This window comes from Chelonoidis abingdonii, chromosome 9 (assembly GCF_003597395.2).
Source record: "Chelonoidis abingdonii isolate Lonesome George chromosome 9, CheloAbing_2.0, whole genome shotgun sequence".
Classification (NCBI taxonomy): Eukaryota; Metazoa; Chordata; order Testudines; family Testudinidae; genus Chelonoidis; species Chelonoidis abingdonii.
In genome coordinates this window covers 17,722,431-17,734,275 of record NC_133777.1, presented here as the reverse complement: position 1 = coordinate 17,734,275, position 11,845 = coordinate 17,722,431, and the positions used below count along the sequence as shown (strand labels likewise).

The 11,845-nt window shown below is 39.4% G+C and overlaps 1 protein-coding gene across 3 annotated transcripts in view; it reads right to left on the bottom strand.

The window, feature by feature from the left end:
- Positions 1 to 8,044: 8,044 nt before the first annotated feature.
- The window catches only part of SMG1 (SMG1 nonsense mediated mRNA decay associated PI3K related kinase), a 139,274-nt gene continuing 135,473 nt past the window's right edge, over positions 8,045 to 11,845 (bottom strand). For all 3 annotated transcript variants that reach the window (XM_075069258.1, XM_075069259.1, XM_075069261.1), the window contains one exon: positions 8,045 to 10,714. In XM_075069258.1, the coding sequence (XP_074925359.1) occupies positions 10,637 to 10,714 (78 nt within the window). In that variant the 3' untranslated portion in view covers positions 8,045 to 10,636. The remainder of the gene's footprint in view (positions 10,715 to 11,845) is intronic.

Genomic DNA, 11,845 nt, shown 5'->3' with positions numbered 1-11,845 from the left:
GACGCGGCATCCGGCGGGGGGGGGAGAGGGAAGCTGCTGGCTCCACCCACACGCCGTGCCCGCCCAAGTGGTTGGCCGACTCAACCTTGGGTCAGGCCAATCCCAGAGCACTCAACTGCAGCCGGAGCCTTCTGGCAGTTGTTGTTTGAATACAGGCAGCGACCAATCAGAGAGCCGCTTCTCCCTCCCTCTCTGTAGCGTACAGGGCTAACTAGTGGCCGGTTCTAATCGAGTGGGTCGCGTAGGGGGAAGTGTCCCCGTGGTGACTGTACCAAATCTCCCTGGGGGTGTCGCTCCCTTGTCTTCCTGGGGGCAGTGAGAGGGGGAGTCCCTCAGGCACCCCACGTTTCCCGGGGGCAGGGAGATACTCCACCATTCACAGCCCCCACATCTAGGGGGGAAGGGGCAGAGAGACTCAGGCTTAATTGCCATTTGAATGTCACTGTTAAACAATAGAATTTCAATTGAAATTAAATATTTTTAGATGCTTTTTACATTTGCAAATATTTTGATTTCAATTACAACACAGGCTACAAAGTAGACAGTGCTCCCTTTACGTTATTTTTTATTACAAATATTTTTTAGTTCACCTCCTACTAATATTGTAGAGCAATCTTTTTGTGGTGAAAGTGCAATTTACAAATGTAGATTTTTTTGTTGCAATAACTGCACTTAAAAATAAAACAATGTAAAACTGTAGAGCCTACAAGTCCACTCCAGACTACTTCTTGTGCAACCACTTGCTAAGACAAACAGAGTTGTTTACATTTGCAAGAGATAATGCTGCTCATCTCATTTACAATGTCACCTGAAAGTGAGAACAGGGGTTCGCAGGGCACTGTTGCAGCTGGCGTTGCAAGGTATTTACGTGCCAGATATGCTAAACATTCGTCTGCCCCTTCATGCTTAGGCCAGAGGACATGCTTCCAGGCTGGTGATACTCGCTAAAAATAAGGCATTAATTAAATTTTTGTGGCTGAACTCAAGGGAGATTTGTATGTCTCCTACTCTGTTTCACCCGCATTCTGCCATATAGTTCATGTTATATTAGGGCTGGTCTACACTAGGGGAGGAGATCGATCTAAGATACGCAACTTCAGCTACGTGAATAACGTAGCTGAAGTCGAAGTATCTTAGATCGATTTACCTTCGGTCCTCACGGCGCAGGATTGATGTTCGCGGCTCCCCGTCGACTCCGCTACCGCCATTTGCATTGGTGGAAGTCCGGAGTCGACAGGAGCGTGTTCGGGGATCGATATATTGCGTCTAGATGACATGCAATATATCAATTCCCAAGAAATCGATTGCTACCCGCCGATATGGCGGGTAGTGAAGACGTAGCCTCAGTCTCAGATGACGACCCAGCACATGTTGTTCATTTTAGGAACATTTTCACTGAAGATTTGACAAAATGCAAAGATAGTACCAATCTGAGATTTCTAAAGATAGCTACATCACTCAACCAAGGTTTAAGAATCTGAAATGCCTTCCAAAATCTGAGAGGGACAAGGTGTACAGCATGCTTTCAAAGTGTTGCTCTTTCAAGACTTCTGATCCAGAAACTACAGAACCTGAACCACCAAAAAACAATATCAACCTTCCGCTGGTGGCATCTGACTCAGACGATGAAAATGAACATACATCAGTCTGCACTGCTTTGGATGGTTATCAGCTAGAACCCGTTATCAGCATGGACACGTCTTCTGGAATGGTGGTTGAAGCATGAAGGGACATATGAATCTTTAGTGCATCTGGCACATAAATATCTTGCGACGCCAGCTACAACGGTGCCATGCAAATGCCTGTTCTCACTTTCATGTGATATTGTAAATAAGAAATGGGCAGCATTATCTCCTGCAAATGTAAACAAACTTGTTTGTCTGAGCGGTTGCCTGAAGAAGTAGGACTGAGTGGACTTGTAGGCCTTAAAGTTTTACATTGTTTTATTTTTGAATGCAGTTATTTTTTATACATTATTCTACATTTATAAGTGAAACTTTCATGATAAAGAGATTGCAGTACAATACTTGTATGAGGTGAATTGAAAAATACTATTACTTTAGTTTTTTACAGTGCAAATATTTGTAATAAAAATAAATATAAAGTGAGCACTATACACTTTTTGTGCTGCAATTGAAATCAATATATTTGAAAATGTAGAAAATATTCAAAACTATTTAAATAAATGGTATCTATTATTAACAGTGCGATTAATCCTGATTGTTTTAATCATTTGACAGCCCTAACCTCGTCACTATCAGCACCAAAAGAAATGGCACAAAAGGGGACATGCCTTATGATACTGTGCAGAACTCTCAGCAAAATGGAAGAGATGGAAGTGAGGGGCAGGTACAGCTGCTGGAGGAGACAGGTATTGACGGACATGCTGCAGTACCGGCTGTACAACAGACTAGCAGGTTGAATCAACTGTTGACAAGGAAACACCAAGGACACCACCGCAATAGTTCTACCTGAGACTTAACACATGGATAATACAGGTTACTGGCAAAGACTGTACTCTCACCCCTTCTCCAGCAACCAATCCCTTCCCCTTGCATCAGTGCCCTCTACTCCACTGGACAAAAGTTCAGGGAACAAATAAATCTGATGAACTGGCATTCAGCCTGTATGTTGCACTTTTTGTACATAGTTATAATGTGTAGTTAGTGAATGTGTAAATTGTTGCCACTTTGTGATATCTGGCATGTTGTGTTATTGATGATGTAAAGATTGTGGACAGTTAATGAATAATACGAACCAAGTCAATGTAGAGATAGCTGCGGATAGCCCAAAACTGCACAGCACAGGTACAAGCTGTCCAGAATTCATTTCAAAGAGTTCAATTGCCATTACCACTGGTTTAGCTTGTGTCAGTATCTAAGCAGCTATGAATTAATATAAGTGGATTTGCACCAGGGGTTTTCACCAATTTAATTGTTTTTTAAACAGATTTAGCTAAACTGGTGTCAAAACTGCATTTAAATCAGCCCAAAGATGCCTCCAACAGTGGCCAATCTTTCTCGTTTCTGGATCTTACATAATGCTTTTCATCAGTAGACCTCAGAGCCCTTTACAAAGGAAGTCAGTGTCATCCCCATTTTGCAGATGGGGAAACTGAGACAGAGAGATTAAGTGACTTGGCTGAGTCACACAATAGGCCAGTATAAGAGCCAGGAACAGAACAGTGGTCTTCTGAGTCCCAGTCTAGTGCACTATTAACTAGGTCAGACAGAGGAGAGGCAAATTAGACATTCCATGTGGTAGCTGCCAAGCCATTTAAACAGCTGCATTTCAAAAGGAGGTAGATACCTTGCCTGAGCCTCTTTGCCTCTTATGCTGGATAGTAATACATAGTCCAAGTTTAGGCAGCTGGGACAGTTAATTCAAACTAATCAGCTATAGATTTAAACATGCACATGAGTATTACATTTTTAATTATATAAACTGTTTCATTAAAATTATTTTTTTGCTAACCGAGGTTGCAGCTGGAATCCTTCTGAATGGCTGTTTCCCAGTCAGGCAAAAAAAAATCTGTATATTGTTGATGACAGTTGCATTGCGTGTGTTTTAGAAAAGAGCGTAAGAAAGATAACAGTCTTGCTTTGCTTTAAATGTGCTTCTCTGAGTCAGTTCTTGTCAGCCTGTATAGGTGAAGATTGGGGAAAGCAGGGAAGCAGACAACAGCCAACGCCACCAAAGCCAGATCTGCTAGAGGCAAAAAAAACTTGAGGTGGATAGATGGGAAGTGCGGCTTTAGGATTAAAGTACATCTAATCAATTTCAGCTTTATTTCTCACTACCCCTTTCAGCATTTAAAAAGAGAAAAAGTGGATGAGTTTTAACATCTTTTATTGGACCAACTTCTGTGGAAGGAGACAAGTTTTAGAGGTCCACAGAGCTCTTCTTCAAGTCCAGTGCCCTATGGAGCTTGAAAGCTTGTCTCTTGCACCAACAGAAGTTGGGCCAATAAAAGTTACTATCCCTAATCTCTCTCAGAGCCTGGGACCAACGTGACTACAATAATGCTGCAAAGTTTTTTAAAAGTTATACTTAGCACTTTTATAGTGCTTTTCATCGATAGATTTCAGAGCATTTCCTATAAATATTATATCCATTTTATAGATAAGGAACTGGAGTCTGACTTGCCATAAAGGCACGATGGTAAGTTAATGGCAAGGTTGAGCCTAGAACCAAGGTTTCCTGACTCCCAGCGTGGTGCCTCTCCAGCAGACACTACCTTTCTTAGTTTCCTACAAGATTAGTATAAAATCCCATTGATCACAAAAACCTAATTTAAAAATTTTGACTAGATTTCAAAGGAAGTTGAGAAACGATTGTAAAACCTTAGGGACAATTAATAGGGCATGTTAGCCCCAAACTGATGATCTTCACTTATGGGGTTAAAAGTATGACACCGCTGTTAATCATAGATTGCATTTTTTTCCTCTTAAAAAATGTTTTAGGGTATTTACATGTTAAGACTGAAGACTAGACTGATGGAAATGTAATGGCTTTTCAAGCTATTAGTCCACCAGGGCAGTACAACCATGCAATGGGAAACAGGCACCAACAAGGCACTCCAGACAACTTAACTATCAGGGACCAACAAAAATGATCATTTTTATTAAATATGTATGTAAAATTGATAATACAGCTGCATTAAAGGGTCTTTCCTATTGATCCAGATAGTCAAGAAGGAAAGCTAAAATAGCCAAAAGATCACAAAGCACCTACAAAGCATTAAAGGAAAAGGAAAAAAAAACAGATATTGGTTTAGCAAAGGCAAGTTTGATTAATGGAAAATGTGTTCACAACTTCATAATTTTACCTTGAGTTTTCTGATTTGATATTTTCATCATAGTTTCATAAAAGTATATTTAAGGTTATATATGATTGGCCCCATTACCACAGTAGCTGAGCACCTCACAATCTTGTAGCCTATTTATCTTCCTAACACCTCTGTGAGGTAGGGAAGTATTATCCACATTTTACAGATGGTGAGTTATTCAAGGTCACACAGGCAGAGTAAGGAATTGAATCAAGGTCTCCCAAATCCAAGGCTAGCACCCTAACCACTGGACTATACTTCCTCTATATACATGAACTTACAGTGCTAATTCTCTTTAGACTTGGAACTGGTACTGTAGCTGTTTTTCCTGTATTAAAGTTCCACTGCTATCAGTATTTGTGTTACAACTGAAAACTACAAAGCCACTTGGAATTTAACTTTTATGAGAAATCGATTCACGAGTACCTGAAAATGGTGGCTTATGGTGGTTTTACTGAAGGTAAAACCTATGGGCAAAATTCTGACATGAGTTACAAAAGTACGGCTCCAATTATCTTAGCTGAGGAAAGTGCACATGATGGATTGTATTTTCTAAATAGACAACATACCCTAAATTCTATAACTAAGGAACAATCTTCACTTCATGATATATTTTGCTTTCCATAACAAACTCTGCACAACTTTTCATGAGTGATGTACCCAAGTATTCGGATTCTAATATCTAAACTGTATTGTTAAAATTATATTCACCTACATTTGGGTTATTGCTCATCATCCACTATATGTATCTTATGACTTTTAAAACAAACTTTGTATTTGTGGGTAATCTAAGCACTATACCCAGATGTACAGACACTATTTTATTAACCTGTGTATCATAAGTTTTTTAACATTAGCTTTAATAAAATTTTTAATTCTGGTTTTGCATAGCAAAGCTAAACAGCTTTTCCAACCTGCAGGAAAGAATTCTGTTCTTTTAGAATGCCCTGAGGAAAAAATAGGTATTAAATGTCAGTTTTGTTAAGGATTATTCAGTAGTTTACTTATGTATATGGCTTTGTATCAAAAGATATGCTATTGTTGACTATTTTTGGTCTTAGTGGGTAACCAAAGTTCAGGGCTTTGTGGGTTTTCAGTTGGAAACAGAAATTGGTGGTAGCCAGGTATTTATTTAACGCAATTTTGTTTATTTACAAGGAATGTACAAAGTCCTGTATCTCTGTATGCAGAAGGACCCAATAACAAAAAGCAGTTTTTTAGCTTACCAGCCCCCAAACCACATTAGCCAACACCAGACCCAAAAGCTCTCTGTGGGTCACTGTGCTCACAAGCTACTGGTTAGCTTTCTTGCTCCCCCCGTTGCAACCTTGGATGGCATTATGGGATAGAGAAAGTTTTAAGAAGGGAACTTGATCCCTTGCTCCTAGTTACCCCTGTGTGATTTGTTTCTACCCCAAAATTCATTGTGAAAATTTCCCAATCATGTGCCAGGTAGTGGTGAGTGGCACAGGGATATCTACCTGTGCATTGACACAAGCACTCATGACGAGTACTCATACTGCCAACAAAGTAGCCACGTGTGCGCATGCACAAACGATGTACTAACTATGGCAGTTTTATGCCAATGTAAGTTGCATTACCAATATTTGTAGTGTAGACATAACTACAGCCTCTTTTCTGGGCAGAGGTTCTGCAACACAATCAGAGCTGGGCCACCTAAATTGGTGGCTAATAATCCCCCTTTCTGTCTCTCTTCCCAGTCATTGAGTTATAATGTTGAATTGAGCCAAACAAGCCTCCCAGAGAGTTTTCCCCTCAAAGATAGTGGGTCTTTTGCATCATTTGAACTGAGACAACCTTATCTCTCCCCTCAGGGCATATGTGGGTTACAAATGGGGTAGAAAACCATTGTAAATGTCTGGTCGGCTCAATTCCTCACTCAGGTAGTTGTCTTCCTCTATGGTCAGTGAGTGACACTGATTTCCTTCTGTAGCTGAATTTTTAGCTCAAGTTTTACCGCAGTTCATCTCAGTTAGCAAGTTCCAAACTGGACAAAGCCTTTTTGGTCTGCATTATTTTGTGGAAAAACTTCTGGCCTATGACAGTCAGATTATTGATCATCTTGTCAATCTGTTTCACCATTCCATCCTTGCTGTCTTGCAGCTGGGTTCTCAATCTGTCCAGGCACTCTGTAGCTGCTACTCCAACAGGGATCTCATCTCAGCCTGCAAGCCATCTCTAGGCCCTTTCTGGGAAACCTCCAGGTCTTGTTTTAATTCCATTGGCAGTCTCCAGTTCCTGTTTTAGGTCTTGTTTTAAATCCTGCTGGCCTTTTCTGATTTCCACAAGCACCTCTATTTATTTGGTCCATCTTGGTTCAAAAGGATACCAGCTCACAATTTCTCTCCTTGAAAAATGAATCCCACTCCTGATAACAGTGAAGCCCCTTTTGAACTGAGCAACTAGTCAAAGTTCAGGACCCTGGGGATACAGAAATCAGGGATTTCTTTGCTGTATTCTTGTTTATTTACAAAACCCACGTTTCTGAATGCAGAAGGAACCAAGAACAAAAAGGAGCAGTTTCATAGCTTACCCACCCCCGCAACCTCGACACCCAAACCCAGACCCAAAAGCTCTCTAGCTTTTTCCAGGGTCACACTTTGCTCACAGACTACTGTGTGTCTCTTGCTTTTTTTCTCTTGCAGTCTTGTCTGTTCCTGGTTTTTTCCTGTGTTCTATCACACCCACACGGTCATAATACCCAGTCAATCCATCAACCCCCTTGGTAGTAGTTTCTGGGCAGACTCTTAGGCATGGCCCCTTAACTGTCTCTCAACTATCTTAAATGTAGGATTTCTTCATGCATCAACTTGGGGGTTTAAACTCAGCCCATAATATGCTTTCATCCAGTTCATAAAGCTATGTCTTGTCTTTTAAAAAATGTAATTAGATTAAGTGCACTGTTAAGATTAACTCATAAGCAGATTCTACTGCACATCAGTTTCCCTAACTTTATATTGAATCTGCAAATTTATCAAAAAAAATGTTTACAACCCCAGTTCACTGAGGCTCCAATACTATAAAAACTTAGCATGTGAGAAGTCCTACTGAAGCCGAAGTTACACATATGCTTAATTCTAAAGGTCTAAATTTGGCACTTGCAGGCCATTTAAGATTATTTAATTTTGTCCCTCTCCCTACAACTTACAAAAACAGTAATTTAGAATACCATACAAGGAAACTAAGAATACAAGCTGAGTTTCTTTTTAAACTTTATTCAGTTAGGCAGTAAAGAACCCATCTCCACACAAGCGTTTCATTTCTGGATAGCAGAGGTATAATACATGAGCCACAGGTGAATGCGTTAACCCTCCCCTCCCCCCGCTTCCAAGAAATAAAACAGCATGTATAATACAGTCTTATTACTATGGTGCTCCAATACAGATTGTTTGTAAGGTTATTTGAAAGTGAAGAAAAAGTAAAATGGACTAGCAGTGAGAGTGTCTTGTTAGGCATAAGAATTTTCTTTGCTTTCAACATTCAAACACTTTCTTGCAATACATGTCATGGCAGAGGGTTTCGAAAGCATTGATATTGGAATGCATTTGTCATAAGTATGAATAAACATATAGCCTGTGATTTCCCTTCACCTAGTCAGGCAATCAGAATGCAAAAAAGGCCATAGTTTTGTTGGAATATCTAACACTAAAGAGTATGTCCATGAAAGGCTGGCAAAAGGAGAGTGAACGCAGATCTGCCTAGGACCTACTGAGAAGGCATAAGAGGTAACACATAGTAAATATGTAAAATAATGTATGTTCTTCTGTTACGTATGCCTGTTGTTAATTTGTGTTATTTGATAATCACTACTCTAGCTACAGGCCAAGCTCTCCACTCACATAAGCAAGTGCAACTCTCTTAACATAAATGAAAATTGTGTCAGCTCATGCAAGTGGTGAACTTGGCCCAAGATATTTAATTATGATTAAGTTTTGATTTAAAAAAATCATTTTGGGTAGCTCAGTATTTAAAGTGTGTTTTTACTCTGAAAAGTGGCTAAAATGGAATTCCAAGTTTATCATCTTTCAATGGTCTTTATACCAAATTTGCTAAGTTTACAAATAGAGAAATGATTTTTACACCAGTCCCGCAAATTCATCTGGGATCAGAGAGTTCCAGCAATGTGCCTTCTGTCTTGGACATCACCACTAGTAATAGATTCTGTAATTGGAACAGAATTGTGCTAAATGCATGAGCCACAAAAAGAACCAGCTTATCTCTTCCATAGTATGGCACAGTCCATATAGTCTAAAGAATAAAACAGTGGAAAAATATTTTAGTCAATAGGCAGATATGGCACAGTATGAACTGAAAGTAGATCTGTTAAGTAGATGCCATTTTTACAGAAACTTTTCTGAACGTAACCACACTTTGAGTGCAGAGCTGAATTTAAGAAAATCTTGATGGTAAGAAATTAATTATCAATGCATTATTGAACATCTATCTACTGAAGTCATATGCCAAAGCAAAAATTACTTTGCACAAATCTTTTCAAATGAGTTGAACAAAAATTGGATAGTTCTTCATTTTAATATTATATGTATAGGTCCTGAAAACCCCAGTAAACTGAAGCACAATAATTTACAAGTGTAAATTAAAGAATTAAGAATGTGAATTAAAAAGCATATCACTCTACCTCCACCAGAATATCACTTTATTGTTTGTTTATCTGTCATCAACAATGTAAAACTCTACTAGATACTCTATCCTGGTTTTAAAAAAAGGTAAAGATTACATTGGATTAGCTACATTTTACCAAAGAAACTACAGCAATCACAGTAGAATGAGATTTGAGGGACAATTCTGAATTACAAAAAAGTGTACACTGCAAGCAGAGAGAAGTGCACATTAAATCAAATGCCTGCTAGAGTCATTACCTTTTAAATGCACAGTGACAATCTTGAGAAACTGTACATGATAAAAAATCACAGAAATGATTTTAAAGTAACCAAAATTACATTTTGCATTTGATCAGCCAACTCAGAAATAATTAATGAATGTTCAATATTTTCAGTGCGTTTAGAAATTTTCCTGTTTACCAAACAAAAATTTTTGTCAATTTGACTAAACTGTGAAATACAAGGATTGAAATAAAAAGTATATTGGAAGTACACCTAAACTACTAGAATAAGCCAAGGGGATGGGACAAGGGGGGAAAAAAACGGGGACACAAAGGCTTTTTCTTCTATCTCAGAAGTTCTTCCAATGTAGTGTGTATCTGATACAGCTATTTGCTTTCAGTCCATTTCTGAAGTTCATATCTTGTAGCCTTTTTTATACTAACTGGTCAACTCAACCAGCACTGTTGCCAACCAACAAGAGTAACAAGAATCTAAATGCATCAAATCTCCCTTTGCTGTGATTTCTTCACGGACCCATTTTCCTGTTTTTCTTTGAACAGGGTTTGATGTTTCCTGAATTGTTCACAGGGTCAGATGGAATTGAGTTCCAATCACTCTGCGGTTTGTAGCATTCCGATTTCTTTTCTGCAGCTAACCCCCTGACACGTTTGCAGTTCTTCTGTAGCAGAAAGACAACCGTGTTGTTCAGGCGGTGAGCTTTCACCCTTGACCCTGGGGGGTTGCAGACCATTGTGTTTAGCATATCCCTGAGTGCAGCTATCCTGCAGGATTCACTTCCCAGTGCACCGAGATTTCCTAGGTTTCCTCAGATTAAGCCCCAGTATGCATCACCACCGACTGTGGTGCAGCTATGGATGCCTGAGGCCGAGTTGATTCTGGTGGATGTCTGACCTTGCTGAACCAGACTGATCTGCCTTCTTCCTATTCATACCCAGGCTGTCCAACCTTCATACAGCTGAGCCAAGTTATCTAGATTAGTTGCTTCCTTAATCACAAAGTCAACCTATTAAAGAGACAAATAAATAAAAGCTATTAAAACTAGTGCAACTGAATGCATTTTCAAATCAAAGTTAACTGATAAAGTACTTGCTGACTAGGCCTTAACATTTAGAAACTTTTGTAGGGAATTTAAGTAAACGTTAAATATTCAATTCATTTATTCATACAAATCTACATAAGAACAGCCATACAGAGTCATACCAACGCTCAGTCTAGCCCAGTATCTTGTCTTCCGACAGCAGCCAATGTCAGATGCTTCGGAAGGAATGAACAAAACAGGCAATCATTGAATGATCCATCCTTTGTCGTTCACTCCCAGCTTACGGCAGTCAGAGACGAAGGACACCCAGAGCACGGTGTTGCATCCCCGACCACCTTGGCTGATAGTCATTGATGGACCGTCCTCCATGAACTTATCTAATTCTGTTTTGAACCCTGCTATAGTTTTGGCCTTCACAACATCCCCTGAAAAGAAGTTCCTCAGATTGAGTGTGTTGTGTGAAAGTCTTTCCTTTTGTTTGCTTTAAACCTGCTGCCTATTAAACAGTTTCAGAAAAGGAAAGACCAAGTATCCTCTTTAAAGCCCCAGTGCTGCAAACATTTAAGAACATGCTCAGCTTTTCATATATACATAAATTATATAGCCAGAAATGATCATTACAATCATCTAGCACCTCCTGCATAGCAGGCCATAGGACTTCCTTGAATTCCTGTTTGAACTAGATAAGTAATGCCACTGAAGTCAATGGAACCTATGTGTTTAAAAATAAGCATTTCTTTGTAATGCTGAAATTCACAGGGAAATTATGCCCTTTATGTTACTTATTAAAGACAGGGAGTTGCAAAGGTATGCACAAAAGGCAACAATTCTGATGCATGAAAAAAAGAACACACTTACTTGTGTTGGCTCTGCAGAGCTAACAAGAATGAGAACTTTGGGTCACTAAAGTAAATGTATATATATTTATATATAAAAAATAAAAAAAAAATTCCCCTCTCACCCCTATGGGTGGTATGTGTCTTCCTCAACCTCGGGTTCTCTACCAGAGGCCTGGGAGTTTGAGGGTTCTGCGCAGTATCTTAGCTGTTCCTAGCACTGCACTCTTCTGGACAGACAGCTCTGATGTTGTTCCTG